This window comes from Trichoderma evansii (genome assembly GCF_050947405.1).
Source record: "Trichoderma evansii strain SZMC 28006 chromosome Unknown GGI43scaffold_15, whole genome shotgun sequence".
Classification (NCBI taxonomy): domain Eukaryota; kingdom Fungi; phylum Ascomycota; class Sordariomycetes; order Hypocreales; family Hypocreaceae; genus Trichoderma; species Trichoderma evansii.
The window spans coordinates 111,738-135,384 of record NW_028145191.1 but is presented as its reverse complement, the minus strand read 5'-3'; the positions used below and the strand labels follow the sequence as shown (position 1 = coordinate 135,384).

Here is a 23,647-nt window from a genome sequence, read left to right as displayed (position 1 = left end):
CCACTGCGTGCTGTAGCGAGGAAACTTGGCACTCCAGATTCATGACTAGCGGATGTGATACCATTGATGGCGATGATACAAGGCTCCGATAACGCAATTGATGTAGCTACAAACTCACCATGTTTCGCTTAAGCCACCTCTGGACTCTCTTCTAGACTCGACTTCTAGACTCTATGAACCCTCGCCTCCATGTGCGACCGAACACACGGGGTGTCGGACATGCATGCAATCGCTTTATCGTCCCTTGCTTGATATTGCACTAAACTCTGAACCATGCCGTACATGACTTTATCGACTTGGGGGATGTGTGGGGAAATAGATTCCTTCAGTGAGCGTGGAGAGCACAATAGAGAGCTCTCTTCGGAGGCTGGGTTGCTACGCCCGAAATTACCCTAAACCTGAAGATGAGCAGCTTTTTCTGAGAGATTTGCGTACTATGTCGCCATATTCGCAATTGTGATGTGATGTGGTACCAGGATTCTGTTATAGGCCTTGACTTGCCGTGTTGGTAGACGATTATGCAAGCTGATAATGCGTGTGCAACTAAATTGTGGGAACGATCGGCTATGACCTAGTCTGGATGATACGATACGATCTGAGACCTGTACAATTTAGGAATATAGAGGTCATGCCATTTTAGGAAGATATAAGACGACATGGGCTTAATCTTTACGAAAGACGATCTAGGGAGGCTGAACATGGTTGGATGAAGCTAATCTAAAGCTGAAACATTATGTAGTAATAACTATCCATTCTTAGAAAACCACCCTTGAAATGGGTGTGAAGGGGCTGCCCACCCGTCGTGGGGTATCGTGGGCTAATAACCCTTCCTAGAATCTCCATGTATTTCTCCTCTACTCATACTTCTTGGGAGCTCCGTCGCTGGCGCTACGGACTCTTGGTTCCAACGGAAATACAGTATTCTCTGGCTTAACATCCTTGTAAACTCTGTCCCAGTTGTCATTCAGCGGCTCGGGTGTCTTCCATGCCAGCTCGGGGTCACGCAGCCAAAGACGAACGAGATGGCGTCTATATATAATGTATTATTAGCAGCGATACGTGATATTAAACCTCAAAATCCTTTGTAGCATTCATTACTCACTTTTTCTCTGCTGAGTCTCGGAACTTCTCACGAGCATGGAAGATGCTCAAATTGTTGGCAAACTGAATGTCACCCTTGTGGAAGTCAAGCGCAGCGCGGTATTTTTCGGCTGTAAAGTGCAAGGCATCCAGTGCCTCGGCCTGGGCCTCAGTAATCGGAGGAATTTCAGTCGATCGAGGAAGGCCCCAGTATCCTGTGAAGGTTCGTCGCGCGTATTGAATGATCATACGTTGGGGGGTATCCTCGGTGGCAGGCTGGAAATATAGAAGAGGCCTCAGCGTATGTGTCCTGCCGCGCTTTCCAAATCTTTAGGACAGCTGAGTTAGCAACAGTGTCTAAATGCATCTATTTGTTGTGAAGCCCTCTCGGCTTCATCTTCACTTACTCATCGACTGCCCAAGGCTCAGACAAGGTGCGAATAAGATCGGGGCGGTTGGCCGCCAGCTCGTTGTATACATGCCAGCTGCTGGACAAGAAGCTCTGGCCACCTTCTTCCGGCTCTCCTAAAGCGAAGAGAGCAATTACGTCTCCAGAATCTGTGTGGAAAACCTGTTTGTCGGTCGTGTAGGCCGGTGCGCCTATCTTGTGGGGATCAATCTCCTGACTGAGATCTTTGATGTGTGCAAGGGCCACGTCGGCTGGCTTTCCATCAAATTGGTAATCTTGGCGGCCTCGGATAGGTGCAATGTGAGAGGCAATGCCAGCATAGATTGCGACATTGTCTTCACGGCTGTACTTGTCGACAGGTACACCCTTGACGACCTTGAAGCCGTGACCCAGATGAACCTCTTTGGAAATCTCTCGTAGAGTAGCATGCAGCTTTGGTAGGGGAAAAGTCTCTTGGGTGATGTAGCCCAGGCCCAAGTTCAATGCTGTTAATGACGGTATGAGCATAATCTCCGTTTAACTACTTTTTTTTAATCCAGAGCTCGTTTGAGAGACTCACATTTGAAGTGGCGAAGAGCCTCGTCGATCTCAGCAATGTCACTCTCAGTCAAGACGTAGTTCCAATCATATGTCTCGGCCAAATTCCTTCCATCCCAGACGAGATCGGATTCAAGCTTGGTAGGAAAGCCTTCCGGGAGCGTCTTTTCCAGCTTCTCATTCTCCTGACGACGTTTAACACGGCTGAGATAATTATCGTAGTCGGGGGCATATGAAATGTCCGGCTGTCTGGGAATTTGAACAGCGGCGGCGGCCATTTTGAAGTTGGATTCGCTTTTGCGATAACAGAGAATCAGCCCGGCTGCAGGTGTACCTTTGTGTAGGGATTTACGCTGGATATGGTAGTTTGTTCAATCGTGCGCGTGACCGCCGGTGGCAGCGAATTTATTTGTTTGCTTGCTTCCATCGGCAGATCGTTTCTATTGACAAATCACTACTCCGCCATCGGCTAAACAATGCTAGAAGCTCTTACACTCGACATGTCGTCATGAACGTTGGGTGAGTTCGGCCCATCTGATAGGATATTAGTCTTGTTACCTAAGCCGGAAATCAGCTGCTCTCATGTCGCCATCACTGGCCAAAGACTCGCAATCCCGCATTGCTTCTTCAGCTGCTGTTTGTTACAGAATGATGGAGCAGAAACGAGCCAATCAAGCTGGCGTTGATTATTGGATTCTCGGCTATGTGCCGTTAATTTACAATGCCCCCGCAGACATTAAACGCTGTCGTTGGACACATTCAAAGCGATATGGCGCCTCCACGTTCGCCATTGTTGCAATGGCCCACAGCAGTGGGTTTGATATACGACACTGCCGCGGAGATGACCTGCATGATGGATGCACGATCGTGTAGGTATAAGCGCGCACTTTTCTCTGAAAGCACCAGCAGGGAACAGCAGCTTGGGGCAAAAAGTTTATCCAAAGAATTGCCAAAAAAGAAGAACCTCTGAGAGGCTTGGCGGATCTCTCCCGCCGGGAATTGAACCCGGGTCTCAAGCGTGACAAGCTTGCATACTGACCACTATACTACGGAAGATGTAACAGTCTTTAGTAGGCTGTTGTAGGTGGATCATTGGATGCGGGGAGGGAGACGATATTCTACTTAAATTTGATTGGCACTAGGGAGCGTTGTGTTAGTCCCCGTCCTTGCCGAGATAAGAGTAGCGACTCTCTGTTGCTGACTACATGTGGAAACCTTGAAGGTCATGATCTATGCTGCATTATTCTTTCTGGTCGAGTAGGGCTAAAAATAAGACTTAAGCGTAGCTTATTATTTATGACTGTTGTCTTTATTATCGGTTTGACGGTGTTGATTAGGCCTGTGCCGCCGGCGACAGAACCAGCGCTGGGAGCAGAGCCAAGTGCTGGTAATTGTTTACTATCTTGAATAGAAATAGAGCTGGAAAAATCCAACAAAAACAGAAGAGTATATATAATTCAGCGTAGGTGGTTTAATAAAAGCCAATAATAGGGACCTTGGAGAGCGCAGTGAGAACAATAGAAAGCACCGGATATCAGAAAATCTGTCATAGCTGAGATATCACTTCTCCGGCATCAGAGGGTGTTGATCCAACAAGATGACTTTGACCTGTCGAAGATTGGCTGAACCTTGTAGGCAGACCACCATAAATCGTACAAGACTTGCAGAATTTGTGTATGGATTTTTCTTGATTACAATTTTCCTGTCCTAAAACTACAGAGGCATAGGTAAATAAAGCTATTTTCCAAAGCCCACAAAGTTGCGCGGTAAACGGTTCTCACCCTCTGTATATGGCTGACCAGCTTCATTACGAGCCATATCATTAACCCACTGCGCGTTACCAAGTAATTCAAGCTTTGGGCCTCTTTGTGACCACTTCGTGGCCAAGTAATACCACGAAATGGCGTTTCCCACTGTCCCCACCTCGTCACTGACGCCAGTCTTCGCGGCATATGACATTTGATCGTGTAGCTTATGGTCTGTAAATAAATCCATTAAATGGTTGGCAACGGTTTTCCAGTCTCCTGGCTGAACAAGATATCCATTAATCTTGTCTTTCACCTGAAGAGGTATGCCACCAGCGTTCGTAGCGATTACAGGACGGCCGGCGTGTAGTGCCTCGGAAACCTTTATTTCGAAGCCTTCATAGGTCGAAAGCTGCAGAACGACATGGGCGTTGGCCATAAGACAATTTAGCAATTGATCGCAAGGATCTAAGCGCATTACGCTGACATCGCTCATAAGGTGAGGATATCGCGTTTCCAGCTGTGTCATGACTTGTTCATAAATAATGGTACCATCAGGATCATCGACAGAAGCATTCCCGCAGCTTGTTCTGTTAGCTAGATCTTTTGGATGAAATCATCTGGGAAATTGAAAGAAAGCTTACATGACAAGCTGAGGAATATCGATAGCTTTGTATTTTTCAAGCTGCTCTCGAAAACACGCGTACGCATCCACCACAGTCGGCAAACCTTTGGCGGGATCGAAACGAGATACTTGGATAATATATTTTCCTAGTGTAAATAATTGTTAGTTAGAGTAATCGGTTGCTTCAGCCACTTTCCACTTACTCCTTGGCCACTGTAGCTCTGTCATACGTTGCGAGCGACAGTTTATGTTATATAGATGACCGTAATAGCCAACATCCCAGATCTCCATTGGTTTGTTCAGGCCATCAAGCCTATATAGCCTTTAGTAAAGTTTACTATCCCTGAGATTTACCACGAGCTATACATACCAATCAGTTGTTGCAGGCAAATAGAGGACTTTCTCTCTGGGCACAGTATGAGGCACAAATGAGGGAATCGGGTGGCTAATAAATAAGTCGGCTTGTTTAATATTTTGCCAGAGGAAGTCCCAGATATCTGCTTGAGGAGAACCAGCTATATCAATTAGATCTGCTCTGATCTGGATATGTGATCTGTAGAATACTGGCCGCGATGGCGTGAGTTTCTTGATCAGCGGGATGAGACATGGCATTTGAGGGTCATCGATCTATTTATCCAGTTATTAAAGGAGCCAAAATAATAGGACACTGGAATAGCTATGTAATATAAACATTTCACGAGCGAGACTCATCGATATAGAGTTACAGCTCGTTTTGGTAATAGTGAGACTCACAATAACAATGTCGGCACCGCCCTTATCCGGTCGACATAGTGGGCCGCCGTCAGAGAACCAGTAACGATCGGCATTGTCGCTAATCCAATCGACGATTGAATTCTTTTCCTCTGTAGAGATGTGCTCACCCTCAGGGCTCACACCTTGAAGTGTATTGTGAATGTTTTTGGTGATGCGGAATACACCCGGATGAGGTTTTGGCACTGAAGTCATCAGCTTATACTTGAACTAACGAGGTGCTATTAGGGACAAAGCCAAAAAACATTGAACATACCATACCAACGCAGATCTACTCCCAATGCGCGTGAGAATCGTACAAGTGCATGTCTCATCAGGGCAACGCCGCCGCCTTGAGGAGTGCTGCTAAAGAATGCTATTTTGGTCTTGTGCTTTCGTAGGTTTTTTGCATAATGCATAACTGTCTCCCAAGACGCAGGACCACAAGTGGTTTTGTAATTTTCGACCGTTAAGAGTGGCGCTTGAAATCCAGCGTCGACCTCGACGACACCACTCCATGCAACGTGCAGGAGAGGAGTCAAAGAAGGACCGAAATTCCTAGTTCATCCGTCATTCGTACAAATAATTGTATGCCGGATTTTATGTTGCATTGAAAAGTCGCTTACATGATACATTTTCGTGCCATTGAATCGGCTTGTTCATCCACTCGTTTGCTAAGCCAAAGGCTTATTCTTTCTTTATGCTCATGGGGCTGCTGAATAACAAGAGGGACAATGTCCAGTTCTAGCCACAGGCGAGAGCATAGTGTTGGGCTTAGAGGCTGTAGTGCATGGGGAAGTCCAGCACCTATGACCTTGGTAAAAGTTCGATGTTCGTATGCTCTGATGGCTTTGATGATATAGTCTGCCAGGTGGTCATGATTGTTTGTAGAACCTTGTTCAGCTACGGAGACAGTTTTAATGGCAAAATCGATCAAATATGTAGAATCGCGAACGGCAAAAGAAACAAGGTACGTCTTATATCCGGATGATATGGCTGAGATGCCAATGAATATGGGCTAAGCAATCGCCATTAGCTTATAGAGAAATGCGATCGATTACAGTAATTCTAAAAAATTCTTCTCTCATCTCTCTTCTCCCCCCTTTGCAGAACGATCATGGCTTGCAAAGAGCTCTCCTGAAGTAAAACATGAGCAATGCGATGGAGACTAACCGTCAGGCTAAGGCCAAAACAGCCTTCTTTCTCGACGACCTTTTCGGCCTGCGACTTCCGACGGAGGGAAGCGCAGACATGAAATTCCTGGCTAGGTTCATCACCCATTTTGGAGACGGGATTATCAAAATTTACTGGTGAGAAATACGAAATGCTAATTGAATCACTCAGTATGGATGTAGATCCATGTATTATTGCAAGCTTAGCTGCTAGAACACACCAAAGCTTGGATTTATCGGGTCTTAAGTTGGGCGATAAATTTGGATGCAGAAAAAAAAAAAGGGAGTAATAAGCTACTTTTAGGTAAATATGACGTATTTATACCCCGAACCGACAATGGGAAAGATAGATTGAAAAGAAAGATATGCTTGGCTGAATGTGGTGGCGTGGTGCCACAGCAAATCACTGGCAGATGGTATGATGAGATCTATGATTGTGTAGATGTTGCAAGTGGCATCATTGTGACATCAAAGAACTTGGGGCCTAAATCCTTTCGGCTGTCTAGGAGATTGAATAAGCGCATATACGGGCAGCACCTGGAGAGAAAAGGCTTAGCTCTAAGGTAAATACATAATAAACTTTATTACAACGGTAATTTTCAATAGACAAATGCCATTCCTTTGCGCCGTGGGTTTCTTGGTTTCTCTATTTGATGACGAGTCATTAAAGGTGGGGTGAGCTGGAGTAAAAAACTTTGACATGCAAGCTAATAATGGATAGACAGATTCAGGATCTGGAGATGGTACGTTATGAAACATGTGATATTATAGCTCGAAGCGCTTGCTTCTTATGAATGCCATTTTTATCTAAGTTGAAGTGCTTTATAATATCACTAGATATAATATTAAATAAACATAAATTCCCTTAAAAGTTACACATACACTTCCCTTTATGCATTGTAGCGCCAGCGCTTATAATTTTCGTCTGTCCACCACCGAGTAACTGTGGCAGCCTCTTTCACCCACGTCGCGGCCTCAGGTCCAAATTTTTCCTGCACGATACGCAAGATGGTTTTATAATCGTACGAAACCAACGGAGTGTCTTCGTGCGGATCTGTTTCTAGGTCTGTAAATCTCCATTCGTAGTTACCAAAGACGGGTACAATCAGTCGCCAGTTGGGCTGGCGAGCATCTCGAACAGCGATGGTTGAGCCACCAGGATTCATAACTGTGTGTTGCCATCCTCCTTGTCCATTTATATCAGAAAATTTCTGCAGTGGCCGTATAAGGGATTGGCCTTCATAGTTGTGGATCATGTCGCGCACCGCCTTCGTCTCGGAAGCTGAGAGAGATTTAGTCTCAAGCAGAAGATCTAGAATAGTTGGAAGAATTTGTATGGAGGAAACCGTATCATCAATGTTAATGCTTGGAAGCTTGGGATGGGATAAAACCAGCGGCACGTGATAATTTGCAACGTGTGGGTTGCTATACGGAGTGATGGCTCCTCGCTCTGCGATTGAGAGGCCATGGTCTCCAACAGCGACGAGTAATGTCTCATCTGCAACGCCTTCTTCATCCAAGATTTGGAGAATCCTATTCAACCAGCGGTCAACAAAGCCTACTGTGTTTAAATAGTGTGAAAGATCCTTAAGGTCTGGGTCGTCGGCCAGCGGTACATATTTTTCGTCTTCAGGTAAGCCAAAATCGTGATGCGTCGAGCTCGTCAAATGGGACAAGAAGACTCTTTCATTATTTTTCTTAGCTGAAGCAAAAGTATCCCGCAGGTAATCTTCTATGGCACGTTCAGGCATGCCGTAGTAGTTAATATCAGGTAGATTGACTGGTCCGAGCTTGGCTGCCTCGTCCTTCAATTCCCACCAACCTAGTGGGTCAGTGAATCCTATCTTCGGCATGAGGCGATCTTGTTTGTCATATCTCAACGTTACTGACTGCATGAAAGCAGATTTCCACTTATATGAAGTAAAATGTTCGTTCGAGATCTCATCGCCGCTGTGATTTAGCTGGTTCAACGCTTCAAAAATATGAGGCAGGCATGGTTGGTAGATATGATGGTCTATCTCAACGTTGAAATCAGCAGCCAGTGGGCTTATGCCGCAATGCGTCCCGACTAAGCTCTTCAATGTGTAAGTACTGGTAGTGAAGGCGTTATTCGCATTGATACCGCCGCGCGGCGTGCCAGATTTTTCGCCAAATCCATTGCTCAAGTCTCCGGTAAGGTACTTCGCAGTCGTAGTTAGGGAAGATAGCCGTTCTTGCGCTTCTGCCGGCAGTGATGAATTTTCAAATGATTGGGAAAGACGATCCCATATATAACCGTCCTTTTTAATTGGAAAGACATCTTTGCGTGTGCTCTCAAGTTTAACTAACAAGACATGTCGTATGGGAACGTCATCTAGATTGGCTCGCAGAGGCAATAGCAAATCTTCATCAAGATTTGAAATCTTCAGCGGGTCATTCAAGGCGCTATAGTGTTTTTCGCTCGTTCCATACCAATCTTGAAACCCTTGAAGAGATATATTATTTGGTAACCAAGCCCAGGGGATCGGCTCGCCTAAAGCCGTGATGTTATGTAGCGTATCATTGACATTCCCTGACATCGCAAGGAGGCCAGCTAAAGAAGGCGTCGAGAACATAAAATCCACAAAAGGCATTAGTGGTAATGTCCATGACATGAATATAAGCGAGTGATCTGTTGGCCGTGTAATTGTACACATGGCTTGAGCTACCAATACAAGGCCAACAAATAGTCGCAAGTAAGATGTACCTTTGGTTGGCTGCACAGTATCGTTATCTAGTGTTTGATCCTCAAGTTCGCTGTCCTTGTACTCCTCTTCAATGTATTCCACATCTTGCTGAGAAAGATGCTTATACGTCGCTCCCGAGAAGCTGCAGTGATTCAACACTGGTAGCTTAGTGGATATAAGTGAGACCGGCCACTTTAAAACCTCCAGTGCACAGCTGGACATTCTATCGGAGGGATATTGGAATATCCCCGCGATTACAAACAATGCGATGAATGATAGTAAACATGATATCCACCCTGCTGATAATGTTGACCATGAAGACGAATCGCTGGCCAGAGCAACATTGCGCCACTGGAGTTCTGTCCCTGTGGTGAAGAAAAAAGACTCTGATATTGCGGCTGTTACAAGCAGAAACAGCACCACAAATGTGACAAATGTTGATAAAACAGTATTCAAGGACTGGTCCATGAGCATGCGCATAGCTAATAGAAATGCTGTGTCTTGGGAGAAGAAGGAGAGCCCCCATAGGAGCAGATCTCTCTTCTGCAACGCATCAAGATGAGCGTATATGTGGACTGACTTGGCGCTGAGTGTGGCTGTCGCTGCTATGGCAAAAGCGAATCGACGATTCAAGAGGCGAAGAGCAGTCGCTCTCAAAACACGCCTAGAGAGGAATTGAGCGCCACTCATGTTTAAAGAATTTTGAACCACTGATTATGTCCGAGCGTAGTGGTCCTAGAGTCGCCAGGACTGATATAGGGACATGGAGGGCTGTGTAGGTAGCACTAGAAGGAACTTGGGAGCGCATTAATATAAAGGCAACATGCCCGGCGAGCTATTAGAATATATATCGAGCCAAGGGAAATGTTCAATTTTATTCATCAAAGGGGAATATTTTTCCCGGACAACCCTTGGCAGCCGCATCTGTCGGCGCAAGGGAGTGCTGTGTCGCGTGCCTATGTTCCCAAAGTAGATCATAATGACATAACTTTACCTGCTCCGAGAGATCCGTTTTCAGAATTCCAGTGTCTTATGTGTCGCGTGTCGGGTTTCTAGATAATACGACACCAGGAATTTGCTTTGCTGATGATTTTAATTAAGCACGGATATTTTGTAGCCATGGAAAAGAAACTTGTTTGATCACGTCTGAGGTGGCTGGTCTGAGACAGGCGAATGGCCGCGTTCGACAAAATTTTGAGACATATGGGCACTCGGATACATAGTCCTTGACTAGCAGCTTGTCAGTCATGTAAAGGGCAGAAAGTGTATTATCTACGTACATCAGAGGATGTAAAGGACTGGAGTTTTGTCAATATAGGAGTAATAAAGGGAGTGTCATCCCTTTTCGCGAATATTTATAGCCCTTGTATTTGATAATAGATACAGAGTAACTATGAGGTTTTTCACGAAAGAAACATGCTGAATTTTTTGCGGCAGCCAATCAAGCAATAACAACGTTGATGCTTAGAAGTGCGGACCCATCTATGTTACGAAGGAATAATTGTAGTCTCCTTACTGCTGTTTGATTGGCCCTCTTCAAGAGAAACTATAAATCTCAGCGCAATTAATACATCTATCCTGCAGCAGTAATTCTAAAATTGTCGGCGGTCTATACACCCAACAAACACAGTTGCTAGCAATAAGACTTGTTTAAGATGCACGAGGTCGAATAAAATTTTTATGAGATTGCAAGGTTATCTGCGAATAAAAATCCGGTGTATAAATATGATGTAGTATAAACAGCGGCTATTTGCTTTTAATTGTGCTATAAGCGGATTTGAAGCTTATGTACTTGTACACATTGCTTCAGGCCTCGGCACGAAATATTCTGACAGCTCCATTGCGCTATTTACTAAGCGAAGTCTAGCCTAATCAATCACCGACCACGCTGCTAAAGTAGAGCTGTATATTAAGCAACTGTCCAGATCCAATTGAACGTCTTCGCCAATGACATTACACGATCTCCGCACGAGTAGCGAGATCTAGTTTTTATAGCGTATGAACGAACCTCAACAAATGTAGATGCAGTGGAGAGATCGACGGACATATTCCCAAATATAGCAGCTCAGATGCCCGTTGGCGGCACGTTTGTAGAGTCTCCTATGAGAGCTGAGGAATTAATAATAATGCATTGTATAGTATGCTGGCAAATGGAGTAGAAGCTATCACATGGAACTTATGAGGAAACATAGACATTCATAGACATGTATTATAAATATATATATACCACACTTCCAAGCTCTCGTTTGCCTTTACTTGAATAACTTGATTGCAGATCTACTGCTCTAGCCCCAAGATCTTGTCCTGATAAAGATGGTTTCGGCCTTTACTTCTGCCAAGGCTCTCCCGGTGTTAGCCGCGGGTGCTTTTGCTGCTGCTAGCTACCCGCCTATCCCTGCCGATTTAACAACCCCAGTTCAGCAACGCATTGCGGTCAACGGGCCCAACAGTACGTCCATATGACCAGTATCGTGTAAAATGCGTTTCCAGGTATACTGACATTAGAACAATAGGTATTTCAATTGGGTGGAACACCTATCAGCAACTCAGCCAGCCTTGTGTTTCCTATGGCAGCTCTGCTACCTCTCTGACTCAACAAGCATGTTCTCAAAATTCTGTTACATATCCGACCTCACGTACATGGTCAAATTCAGTGACTCTTAATAACCTGTCACCGGCCACCACTTATTACTACAAAATTGTCTCAACCAACTCAACCGTGGATCATTTTTTGAGCCCCCGCATCGCCGGAGATAAAACCCCATTCTCTATCAACGCCATCATCGATTTAGGAGTAGTAGGCCCCGACGGCTACACCATTCAAAATGACCAAACCAAGCGTGACACAATTCCAACTATTGACCCGTCGTTAAACCATACAACCATCCAGCGTCTTGCTGATACCGTTAACGATTATGAATTTGTTATACACCCGGGAGACCTGGCATATGCCGACGACTGGATTGAGACACCAAAGAACGTTTTTGACGGGACAAATGCATACCAAGCCATCCTAGAACAGTTCTATCACCAACTTGCTCCCATTTCTGGCCGCAAGCCTTATATGGCTAGTCCTGGCAATCACGAAGCGGCATGCCAAGAGATCCCCCACACAACGGGACTATGCCCCGCTGGACAGAAGAACTTCACTGACTTTATAAATCGATTCGGCCAAACCATGCCGACGGCGTTTACTTCTACTTCAGCAAATAGTAGTGCGAAGGTTAACGCAAACAAGGCGCAGCAGCTCGCCAACCCTCCCTTTTGGTTCTCTTTTGAATATGGAATGGCCCATATTGTCATGATTGACACTGAGACTGATTTTGCGAATGCTCCTGATGGACCCGATGGCTCTGCTGGACTCAATGGTGGACCCTTTGGAGCTACTGACCAGCAGCTCGAATTTCTTGAAGCAGACCTATCATCTGTTGATCGTTCTGTCACGCCTTGGCTAATTGTTGGAGGACACCGGCCCTGGTATTCAACGGGAGGTTCGGGCTGTGCACCATGCCAGGTTGCTTTTGAAGGCCTCTTTTACAAGTACGGCGTCGATCTAGGAGTCTTTGGACATGTCCATAATTCCCAGCGATTCGTACCAGTTTTCAACGGAACTGCCGACCCGGCAGGTATGACTGACCCGAAAGCGCCAATGTATATTGTCGCCGGCGGCGCAGGCAACATTGAGGGTCTCAGCAGCGTTGGATCAGAGCCATCTTATACAGCATTTGCTTATGCAGACGACTTTAGCTATGCGACAATCCGATTTCTGGATGAACAGAATTTGCAAGTTGATTTCTACCAGTCGTCAACGGGAACTCTTTTGGATAGTTCAAAGCTCTTCAAGTCCCACAACCAGCAATTTGTTGTGCAATAATGGAATTGTTCCAGATAACGAGTACATAATTTTATAACTATTGTCAATAAATATGATTTTTTGCTCTATGCGGCGTTCATTCTTCATATTAATACCATTGGCTGCGAATAAATTAGAAATTATGAAGAGCCATTTCGGTACGGAATACATACACTATGCCAATTTAGAAAATCTACAATTTGCTATTTATTTCTCATTATTTTTTCTTCTTCTTCAAATACAATGCCTCGTCAATTACACAACGTGGATGAATTAGTGTAGTATGTCATCTATTACCTGCATCCAAGTTCAATTCCATCTGTATTAGTGGAGACAAATCTCTCGGCGAGGCTATTCGGGGATAGCGATTTACGTCAACCCGATCTGCCTGCGCGAACATGGCGTATAGGCTAGCTGAATGGCATTCCACGCCCTTCGCTTTAGGCGACCTGCAAATTACGTGTATACTCTATTTGGAGCTTAAAAACAGGTCTCTTTCGCAATATAATTTTTGTGATTCCGTGCAAGTCAAATTGGTGGTTATGAACTTGGAAAAAAAAAAATCTATCTACGAACATGTCACAGGTTACTCTCTTCACTGATTCTCGGCTGCCTTGCCCCCAGCGACTGCTACTTACTATCCATGAACTTGGGCTCCAGATCAATGATATTCGAGAAGTTGATATTTCTAAATTTGAGCATAAGGTAACTCAGAGTAAACATAATCTCCCCAACGCCTTCTTTTACTAATGCATTTTTAGCGACCGGATATCCTAGAGCTCAACCCTTTCGGCGCCGTACCATTTATTCGAGATGAAACTCATAATCCTCCGTTGATGTTGGCCGAGTCACGCGCTATTGCAAGATATTTGGCGCATGCATATGGTAGCAAAGATACATCTGCTTCACTGCTTCCTGATCCAAACGACGTTGTTGCGATAGCCAAGTTTGAAGAGGCAGCATCAATTGAGCTCACTTCGTTTGACGCTGCTGCCAACCAGCTGGTCTTTGAAGAACTGTTTAAGCCGTTCGTCCTTGGGTCTGTGACAGTTGAATATGTTCAAGGGCTGACGATAAAAATAGTACTTGGTTCCATGGGGAGACGGATGTTGAGAAATGCAAGCTTCTAAGAGAAAGGCTTGAGCAAGTTGTCGACTTATTAGACAAAAGACTTGCAAGTCAAGATTTCATGGCAGGAGATGTAAGTAGCACAGCTCAAGAAGCATCCGGAAGAGCCAAAAACTAACTTCAGTAGAAATTGACGGTGGCGGATCTTTTCTTTGTCCCTTACATGCATCATTTGGATAAGACCGTGTACCCAACACTGCTGGATTCTCGACCGAACTTGAGCTCGTGGTGGAAAAAGGTGACCAGCCGTGAATCCTACAAAAGTATATTTGGGAACTTGAAAGTTGACTGAATGTTAATATTTCATGACGCGACTATTGAAAGTAACACTTGTGGCTCTTCAATAAGTAGCTGCGACAATGTTATACAGCTCAGTCGAGAGACATTAATAATAGGCATCAAAATGTATTATTTCTCCTTTGAAATGAGCTTTCATACTTCTTTTCACATATTTATTACTAACAGTTGCTCAGATGATGTATGGTTACAAGCTAACATGTCTAACGTCCAAAGTATAAGTTGAAGCGGTTCCTGGAAAAGTTTCATACACCGTTACGCGCATCAACTAATCTAAGATGGATATTTGTCGCGAGCATACGTTATGTTATCATAATTGTTCTGAGAGAATAGAGAAAAAAAAAAAGGGACACTTTGTCGATGAAGATAGCGTGGAATGGATATCTAAGCATGTGCATCGGAATAAGATAAATCGATGTTAATACCGTAGCACATTGGCTGGTCACTGGCTATACTGTAGTGCATTTAAATTTGCTTTCCTACTGTTTCTTGTAAAAGTCGCCTACAAGTCGTGTGGCAATTTACGTATAGCTCCATGTCCTCTTGGACTCTCGGGACATCGTTGTTCCATTGGAGCGTGAAATAATGTGGGGATCTGTGCCCCATAACTGCTGTGCTGCTTATTTGAGCAGCTCAGTATTGTCTGAAGCATCTGCCATAAACTCGTTAACGCATCATGGCGTGGCGTTTCACCAGTTTATATTTGGCTGCAACATAATAATAATAATCTTTATGAATGGATTCTGCTAGCCTGACGCCCTCGGGGCAACCGAGCCCCCTTGGATACTCTGATCAAGCGTGCAAGGAATGCCGACGGAGGAAGTCAAAATGCGACAAGGGGATCCCCACATGCAACATGTGCCTAAGATATAGAAGACATTGCCTTTATGAGAAATACTCGCGTACGCCACTTACAAGGAAGTGAGTTGCAATAATTCGTGATAAACTGTGGATGGTACTAATCAGCACCGACTAGACATCTCACTGAAGTCGAAGAAAGGCTAGAACAAGCAGAAGCTCTAATTCGGCAACTGAGAGCTGCTCTCCCACCTCAGACTGTTCAAAAAAAGAGTCCTAATAGTAAGGTTGCCTTGCTCAATCGGCTTTGTGAATTGGATGAGTCGACTCATTAAGCCATTTAGGTACAGACAGAGATGGAGATAACACTGGTTCTGGCATCCAACCAGCTATTGACGATAATACATATGAAGACAAGTCACATATTCAACCTACAACAGCTCATCCCACCGTTGAGGCTTTGGCATCTGATGCTTCATATCACACGACGGTTGGAAAGCTAGGCCAAAGCGATGTTTCATTGTCGCCGCAAACCACAGAACCATCAGAACATGTAGAAAATTCAGAAAAATCCCACGAAGATGATTTTGAGAGTCCGCCATCAACAGGGGAATTTGGATGGGATGAGCATAGGGCTGCCCATCAAGCATCACCAGGAGAATCCCCAACGAGCGATTTCAACGAAACAAGACAGATCTTAGATGGCATGGCCTCTTTGACCGTTTCTGAGCAACAGAGTGGTTATCTTGGAATCGCATCCGGCGCCGCTTTCTTACGCCTTTTAGAGCCTGCCCAAGCTAAGAATACATATGGCCATGCGCATGCTGAAGCGGACAGTCATTTTTCACTAATCACACTACCTAACATGAATAAGCATATAGCCGACAGCATGATTGATGCGTATTTCAGGATATACCACCTCAGCTACCCCATCGTCCATGAACCGACCTTTCGAGCTCAGTACTCTGAAGTTATTCCAAGACCTAGTGGGGGATCTTGGTTCATCTTGGCTTATGCCATGGCAGCTCTTGGAGTGTATACCACAGCTACTACAGTGAATAATCTGGATCTGGATCTCTTCAACCATATTAAAACTCTACTGTCTTTTGACTTGCTGGAAATCGGCAGCTTACCATTGGTCCAAGCTCTGACTTTAATTTCTAATTATCAACAAAAGAGAGATAAGCCCAATTCCGCGTATAGCTACTCGGGATTGGCAGCCAGGATGGCTATGGCACTAGGGCTACATAAGGATTTCCAAGGGTGGAAAATCTCACCTTTGAGCATGGAAATCCGACGCAGAGTATGGTGGACGTTGAGTATATTTGACATCGGCGCAAACATCACATTTGGGCGACCCCAAGTGTGCCCGTTTGATGGTGTCGACATATCATTGCCAATGAACGTTCACGATAAGGTTACACTGCTCCCAATCTCCTTCTTAGCATGAAATTGACCCTTATAGGATTTAACTGCCATGTCTAAATCATATCCTTTCGATCCACACGAAATTTCTGTATATACAGCAGTTCGAACACAAGCTAGGTTTCATATCGCTACCAACCCGATCTACATTCGAATAATTTCCAAGCCTTTACCCAGTGCGAAGGAGCTGCTTCAATTGGAGGCTCGTTGCCTTGAGCCATGGGCAAAAAATACACCAGCATATTTTTCGGAAACAGCGACCGTGCCAGCAAAATTCACCTTTGCTCATTCCGTTATGCAGTGGAGGTGGCGAAACTTTCGGATGATAATGTACCGGCCCTTTGTCATCAGACGTGCTTTGCTTGCGCGTAACGGCCGTAAAGACAACTTAAACCCAGAGTCACTCCAGGCTTATGATCGATGCTTATACGATGCTAAGCAAAGCATATTATCCATAAGCGAATTTTGGATCACGTGTGATCATAACCGTCTATTCGCGTGGTATGCACTGTAAGTAATATCGGCTTCTGGGCTAAAAAAAACCAATTGTTTATTAATATAATGAAGGTACTTCCTCTTTCAAGCTGCTCTCATCCCATGTATTTGTCTTCGACACAACGTCAATTCTTCACAGGCGTCCGACTGGCGTGACCAAATTGATACTTCGCTTAAAGTTCTCGCGTCACTGGTAGCTTTGAATCCAAGCGCTAGAAGATGCCACCAAGTAATTGTCAGCCTCTGCGGCACCCATATAGCCTCAGCAATACCTCTTTTAGAAGATACTAATGTAGAGGATCCAAATTACCGGGAAGAATCCAGCGGTATATACGGCGGGGCGCATCACCATGCATCTGACGTTGACGGCGATAGGTCAATGGCGGCTGCAGATACTTCTCACGATCAAATGGATGCAGTCTTTTCGATGATGTGGCCAAATGCACTACTTGATGGCCCAGGCCAAGAGCAGGATGATTCTTGGATGGATTTTCTCAATGGGATCTAGGAACATAGAAATAGCCCCCAATAAACGATGCATTTCGCTTCGATACGAAAATGCCAACTCGTATAAATTATCTACTTCTTATGCTGCTTCATGCATACTAATTTATACAAATCCCGATGCCCAGCTTGAGTTAGTGTTTGAACAAGGGATTGGTACAATTAAGGTGGGATATAGAGAGCTACAATGTAATGCTTCGTATAATATACAATATACCATTACCATTTGACATCTATCAAGTTTTTATTTCTTTGCTTTCTATCATTACATCGTATCTACCCCTACTTTTAGATATAATAAATTCTCCATTTACCAAATCATTTGTCTTTGCTCTGTTGACTGCCCCCTCCATCGTTGGCTCAATGCCGGCAGCAAGATGCCGAGATGCAACTCGCATGCAAGCAAGATCTGGCTCCACATGAACAAACCACTTGTCATCGACAAGTCCTGCGATCTCATCCCATGGAGGCTCATCGCAGAGAAGATAGTTGCCTTCCAGTATGCATACGTCCACGTCAGCTTCTATCAGTAGTCCATCAGCTACTGGGTCTTTGATTGCATGATCGAAAGTGGGAGCGAAAACAAGCTGACGGCGAGAATTGGTCTTGAGTTTTCGAATGAAGCTCACTGCTGCATGTCCGTCAAATGTCCAAGGCGCACCGCGGCGAGCAAGAGCCTCAAAGGCATTGGGAAGCTTTCGAAGCGTAGCGAGTGGAAGATGAAAGCCGTCGGCAGATATAACAATTGTTTTGGGGCTCTTTGGTGAGGAGTTGATGATATTGGCAACTTGGTTGGCTATAGTTGTCTTTCCGGAGCCAGGAGGACCTGCAATGGCAATTATAAGGCGAGGAACCGGATGCTCTCTGCCGCTAGCAGCAGTAGCTTTTGCTTTCCTTTCTTCCCACTTGTCGAGGATGCAGTCCACAAGTAATCTATAGGTTTGATCCATTTTTTATGTAGACATTATAGTAAAACAGGATATCGTACGTCGACTTCATATAACGATTTTGTATAGTGATGCGGACATAGCATCCCGTCAAGCCTCTCTTTAAGATTCTTCAGTCTCTATGATACCCACTTTCTATACGCTCCCTACCGAGCCATTGCCTCAATTACGGGCGACTGTCACCCTGACCCATAGCAACCCCACTATATCTCACATACCTAGTTTGCGAAATACGCCGATCCATCCGCTAGTATTTCACTCCCCTTGCATCAGGGAACCAACCATCCATAATTTTTACATTAAAATGTCAATCCAACCGCTCGCTATTGGATCTATAACATGTATGATATATATATATATATATATATATTTTCTAGTTTTAATACCTAAGTATTAGGTTGCCGGGTGTGAAGTATCATAAAGCTGGTGGAATATTACTCAAAGTTAATTGCTCTAATGAACCTAGGGTTAACAGAATGAATGTAGTCCGTATGCAGAACTCATTGATGTCGTAGAAAAGCGCAGTTCTAGCTCGTTCAACGGGAGAAAAAAAATTAATAATACAGGAGAAGTCGAGATAATTTGTAACTGACGTAACTTGTACAATGTAATGCTCTGGTATTGTCTGGATTTGGCAGACATGTGGCAATCGCCATTTGTAGAACTTTTAACAATATTGCAACCCGTCATCGACTTATAACGCTTGCTACTACTACATATTTGTTCATATGGTGACAGTTCAATATTTGGAAGTAAACCGGCTATAATAGATAGAAAGAATGTTGCAGTCAACGGTAGATCAGTTGCGAGATTAAAAATAGCTTGTGTGTACAGAGGAATAGCCGCCAAGTGCTACTCGTATACAGGTCTTAGAAGAAGGAGGCGCTGGTAGCTTACTTAAATCGTTCAAATAATGACGCAAACTATGCTGTATACCTAAATAAAGTCCATACTTTTCCCCTTCCTAAATTTGTTTATAGCCATCGATTCATCATCCAGCTCATGGTAGCCTGCTTCCATGAAACGCAATTTTTACTTAATGTTGCTTTGTTGGCATTTTTATTCAGTGCGAAAGCCATGTAATATTCAACTTCGCTTCCAGATGGCCAATATATCACGAATCCAAGCCATCATTCCCCGAGCCTTTGCAGCAGCGTTCAACAGCCATAGATATCTCTTTACGAACGTTTCCACTTGGTCATAATCGTGCGCATAGCATTCCCAAATTGCTTGGCCTTCAATAGCTTCTCCTTCGTTTGCTAAATCACTTGGTCCATCGAAACCCTCGGCATCGTAAGGCTTAAGTCGTGGACCGATGACGAGAGCGCGACCAGCTACTGTTTCATCAGCAATCAGTCGTGTTGCTGCATCAATGACATCAGGAACCTGTCCTGGCCCAGCAGAACCAGCGAGCATAAGGGCTTCTGTTGATCCTTGTAGCATTTTGGTCTGTGCAGTGTAGTAGGGTGCAATCATGTTCATGCGAATATCCTTTAGGAAGGCTGTTCCGCGCATCGAGCGGAAGAGACCCAAAACGGCATGTTTGCTCATGCTGTATTGGCTCTGGCCGGGAAGTGGAATAATACCGGCCACGGAGCCCACGAAAAGAAGGCATCTATCAGGCCTTTTGTTTCGTGGAAGGTAGTACAGCGCGAGATGAGTGGTGTAAATGACGCCCCTCACATTCACATCCAGTGTTGCTGTATTAGGCTCCGGGATTTTGCCATTCACTAAATCTGGATTCTCGAATTTTGTAGCCTCTGCGGGAAGAATGATTCCGGCGTTGGGAACCACAATGTCTACAGAGCCGTATGGACTGACTTGGATGGCGGTCTCAAAGAGACTGACTTGAGACTCCCAATTCGTGACATCGCAGTGCTGGAACTCGAAAAGTCTCTTAGGGTAAGCCATCCGAAGCGAAGCCACAAGCTCTTCGCCAGCCTGGTCTGCAACATCTCCAATGATGATATTTGCACCATGAGCGGCCCAGTGGCGAACCATATGTGCGCCTAAGCCATTGGCGCCACCGGTGATAAGAATCGTCTTATCATTGAGTGTTGAAGGATCATATGGCTTGTTGACGTCTACTGGCATCGACTGCTTTACTGTCTGCCGCACGTCACCCATTTTGAATTTGGCTATGATGACGATATCACTGACGTAGAAAAATTAATCGCATAAGCAGAGTGCGAAGTAATGAAAAGATGATATTTATTGGGACTCTAAAAATTGCGACTTTTAGTATCTGTTAGTACCTACCGGTGGGACCGATAGAATGTATGTGCGCCGTAATAGTCTCTTTCAATAGCGCGAAAGGCGCGTGCTAGAAACAACCCTCAAGCAGCGAGCAAATACTAAATGCCAATGCCAATGGATACGTTGAAAATTGACTGGCGAGCAGTTTCCTATGAATCCATGCGTACAAATGTCTATTTAAACGTAAACCTACACAGCGATATTAAGGTGTGTCGCTACTATACGCCTTTGGATCTGCCATCTCAAAGTCTCCTTTAACATAGCATGTGGATTCGTCTCCACATCAAAACCAAGAGTAGCAATATATGGGCTAATATATACTGTACTATTAGACATTGAGTAAGCTCGCATCTATAGCATTATTATTAGGCTCCAACACTTGGGGCGCTACAGCAATTGGGCCCCGAATTATATGTGGGGGCAATAGTTAGCATTTGGCAATTTTCTGGTGCAATGTATTACTATATTGGGCGCCCACCAAAGCATCTGCCAAGCAGTGAAATGAGTGGCGCAGTCTATTCGCAAGAACACAATCAGGACAGCCTACATAGAAATAGAAATGGGATTTTATGAGGTTCCGGAGAGTACAGCCCCTTTACTCCACCCTCTCTATGGAATGGATTGGCTAGGATAGCCATGAGGTCCGAACTCGTCCGACCGCCAGTAGGAGTCTCTCCGAGCCCAATTCGTCCGAACCAGAAACTTAATAGCTGTATTGGCGCTATAAAAGTAAGATCTTAAAATTTAGGTGCATACAGAATGGTGCATTGCAATGAGCACCAGTAAATTCAGGATGGTATACCCAAGATTATATTTATTAATAAATTTCGGATCCGAAACAGTTACAAATTTCCTATAGGGGATGATGGCGGCAGTTCGTGATAGACTAATCTTGAATAGCACATCTCAACTTGACATCATCAATCATATGAATGAAACCCCACTTGAGGTTGGCTTTCTCAACTATCACTGCGGACGGACTCGATACAAATAACATTACTCAAGATTTCAACCCAGCGTTATTTCGACTATATGTATATCGGCTATAAGACTCTGTTGCCGGCTCTCTGTAAAGAACAATTTCATAACTTTTCATCTTACTCAGCTTACCGGACGAAAGATATTCAACGTAAGTCGCAAAAAATTAAGCTTCATTTATTCCAATAACGCTCTTCGAGCATTTGTTAGCCACCCTCTGGGTATAATTAGCTTCTTGAACATAGCCATATAACCCCGTATATGTTTATTAATCGCTCGAAAAACTGCAAATCTGGGTCAGCCATAGCTCAACTATACACTATATCAGTAAATAAATATTATCTGTAAGCTTACTGGTCGGTAATTACGAATAGTTGTATCCATGCTCTTTGTAACAGCTGTTAATTTCGTCTTTGATGAATCCGAATATAAAAGACAAACAAAAGTTCATTAGTTCATTTTTTCTTTTTATCATCTCTTCCAGCATTGGGCATATTTTAGAACCGCGGCTTTTCACTTCACTTTACAATGTCTAATTCATACCGAAATATCTCTTTCCAGGCGTTTGATGGAGTGACTCTGAAAGGCTGGTTCTTTCCAGCAGGCACAGAGAAAGGTCCATGTGTTATTATGACCCATGGGGTATGTTTGATGAATCAATTTACGCAAAAACGCTTGCAAAACTTGATTGAGATTAACAATGGTCAATATTAGATCACGGCCCTTAAAGAACACTTTCTTGATAATTTTGCGCTTGAATTCCAGAAAGCTGGTTTTAACGTCTTACTCTACGATAATCGCGGCTTCGGAGAAAGTGGTGGTCGCAGATACGATGCCGATCCTGTCAAATTCCAAGATGATTACATTGATGCTTTCGACTACGCCGCATCTCTTCCGCAAGTTGACTCGGAACGGATCGTCTATTGGGGATCAAGTTACTCGGGAGGAGTTTCTATTACTGCCGCGGCAATCGATCGCCGAGTCAAAGCTGTTGTTGTCCAGGTACCATTTGTGTCAGCAGAACTATTAGTAGGCACTGGGCAACCATTTCTCGATGTGGTCCATAAAGACCGCGCTAAGATACGCGGCGGAGAAGAATGGCCTCTTACCCGTGTTGTTGCCTCCACACTTGAAGAGGCTGAGGCTGGAACAGCACCCGTTATACTCCGAGATGCGGCTAGCTTCCGCTTTTTCCATGATGCCTCCCAGCAAGGCGGTAATTGGGAGAATAAATTAACTACGATGTCTCTTTACAGATTAGTTCGGTTTGAACCAATCCGATATATCCACCGCATTGCGCCTACGCCTTTGTTAATGGTTGTGGGAGAAAATGATGACAGCTTGCTGTCGCTTCAACTGCAAGCATTTGGGCTGGCTCAAGGACCCAAGCAGCTCCATATGCTGAAAGACTGCGGTCATTTTGACCAATATCGTGGTGATATTTTTAAGGAAAATATCGCGGTTCAGATTGCATTTATAAAGAAACATGTATAGTTTCTTCAACTACTAGCAATATAGATAAAGAGAAACGGTCATCGCAATCTACTATTATAGTTAGATAAATTGAACATCAATCTAAAATTGTTCCTTGTGCTTTTGCCAACCCCCAGCTCAGAGCTAAAGCTTTTGCCTATAGCTAGATTAGCGCATATTTGATCAGTGGCTGTAAAGATTCCAAAGTTGATTCGTTGCTATCTTAGAAACTGGGTACTGAAATCAATACCTCTATTAAATTGAGTAATGCTTTGCTTGGCAATACGCCTAGCGCTAAGTTCGATGCGGGGATTTTGAACAATAATGTTAAAAACACCACCAGGTAATGCCCAATTACTTTTTCTTGTGATTTATTTCGATATGTATAGAGTACTTTCCGTCATATCTGTTGCAAACATAGAAAAACGAGGATCGCATATCGTTTGCCGCCTCTTACCGCCAGGACTGTT

General features: G+C 44.3%; 9 protein-coding genes and 1 non-coding gene across 10 annotated transcripts; 4 read left to right on the top strand and 6 right to left on the bottom strand.

Annotated features, from left to right (window-relative positions):
• Positions 1-692: 692 nt before the first annotated feature.
• Positions 693-3,049, bottom strand: GGI43DRAFT_409165 (TauD/TfdA family dioxygenase). The gene is made up of 4 exons (XM_083206472.1): positions 2,049-3,049; positions 1,488-1,974; positions 1,103-1,408; positions 693-1,029 (listed from the first exon to the last, which is right to left on the bottom strand). Exons 1-4 carry the CDS (start codon positions 2,302-2,304, stop codon positions 855-857), a joined length of 1,224 nt encoding a protein of 407 aa, XP_083058779.1. The 5' UTR covers positions 2,305-3,049; the 3' UTR covers positions 693-854.
• GGI43DRAFT_t149 lies at positions 3,011-3,082 on the bottom strand. Its single transcript has one exon. It is a non-coding gene; the product is annotated as a tRNA-Asp (tRNA).
• Positions 3,083-3,100: 18 nt separating this feature from the next.
• GGI43DRAFT_409162 (uncharacterized protein) lies at positions 3,101-6,636 on the bottom strand. Its single transcript, XM_083206471.1, has 8 exons — positions 6,320-6,636; positions 5,773-6,164; positions 5,424-5,704; positions 5,150-5,352; positions 4,767-5,023; positions 4,600-4,709; positions 4,416-4,542; positions 3,101-4,355 (listed from the first exon to the last, which is right to left on the bottom strand). The coding sequence occupies exons 1-8, from the start codon at positions 6,425-6,427 to the stop codon at positions 3,764-3,766; spliced, it is 2,070 nt and encodes a 689-aa protein (XP_083058778.1). The 5' UTR covers positions 6,428-6,636; the 3' UTR covers positions 3,101-3,763.
• Positions 6,637-6,851: 215 nt separating this feature from the next.
• On the bottom strand, positions 6,852-10,109 carry GGI43DRAFT_409157 (alkaline-phosphatase-like protein). Its single transcript, XM_083206470.1, has one exon. The coding sequence runs from the start codon at positions 9,711-9,713 to the stop codon at positions 7,209-7,211; it is 2,505 nt and encodes an 834-aa protein (XP_083058777.1). The 5' UTR covers positions 9,714-10,109; the 3' UTR covers positions 6,852-7,208.
• Positions 10,110-11,307: 1,198 nt separating this feature from the next.
• GGI43DRAFT_409155 (Metallo-dependent phosphatase-like protein) lies at positions 11,308-13,110 on the top strand. The gene is made up of 2 exons (XM_083206469.1): positions 11,308-11,472; positions 11,537-13,110. The coding sequence occupies exons 1-2, from the start codon at positions 11,337-11,339 to the stop codon at positions 12,895-12,897; spliced, it is 1,497 nt and encodes a 498-aa protein (XP_083058776.1). The 5' UTR covers positions 11,308-11,336; the 3' UTR covers positions 12,898-13,110.
• A 226-nt stretch (positions 13,111-13,336) lies between these two features.
• On the top strand, positions 13,337-14,484 carry GGI43DRAFT_94587 (glutathione S-transferase family protein). Its single transcript, XM_083210557.1, has 5 exons — positions 13,337-13,581; positions 13,638-13,903; positions 13,960-14,077; positions 14,132-14,409; positions 14,478-14,484. The coding sequence occupies exons 1-4, from the start codon at positions 13,453-13,455 to the stop codon at positions 14,294-14,296; spliced, it is 678 nt and encodes a 225-aa protein (XP_083058775.1). The 5' UTR covers positions 13,337-13,452; the 3' UTR covers positions 14,297-14,409; positions 14,478-14,484.
• A 432-nt stretch (positions 14,485-14,916) lies between these two features.
• Positions 14,917-17,643, top strand: GGI43DRAFT_94565 (transcription factor domain-containing protein). The gene is made up of 5 exons (XM_083210556.1): positions 14,917-15,222; positions 15,278-15,381; positions 15,444-16,516; positions 16,565-17,034; positions 17,092-17,643. The coding sequence occupies exons 1-5, from the start codon at positions 15,038-15,040 to the stop codon at positions 17,525-17,527; spliced, it is 2,268 nt and encodes a 755-aa protein (XP_083058774.1). The 5' UTR covers positions 14,917-15,037; the 3' UTR covers positions 17,528-17,643.
• Positions 17,644-17,767: 124 nt separating this feature from the next.
• Positions 17,768-18,473, bottom strand: GGI43DRAFT_385320 (P-loop containing nucleoside triphosphate hydrolase protein; the record flags this gene model as incomplete). The annotated part of the gene is made up of 2 exons (XM_083203639.1): positions 17,768-17,782; positions 17,838-18,473. 2 exons carry the CDS (start codon positions 18,471-18,473, stop codon positions 17,768-17,770), a joined length of 651 nt encoding a protein of 216 aa, XP_083058773.1.
• Positions 18,474-19,263: 790 nt separating this feature from the next.
• GGI43DRAFT_409148 (uncharacterized protein) lies at positions 19,264-20,669 on the bottom strand. The gene has a single exon (XM_083206468.1). It carries the CDS (start codon positions 20,595-20,597, stop codon positions 19,557-19,559), a length of 1,041 nt encoding a protein of 346 aa, XP_083058772.1. The 5' UTR covers positions 20,598-20,669; the 3' UTR covers positions 19,264-19,556.
• A 1,563-nt stretch (positions 20,670-22,232) lies between these two features.
• Positions 22,233-23,262, top strand: GGI43DRAFT_428617 (alpha/beta hydrolase; the record flags this gene model as incomplete). Its single annotated transcript, XM_083208987.1, has 2 exons — positions 22,233-22,346; positions 22,419-23,262. The coding sequence occupies 2 exons, from the start codon at positions 22,233-22,235 to the stop codon at positions 23,196-23,198; spliced, it is 894 nt and encodes a 297-aa protein (XP_083058771.1). The 3' UTR covers positions 23,199-23,262.
• Between the last annotated feature and the right edge of the window lie 385 nt (positions 23,263-23,647).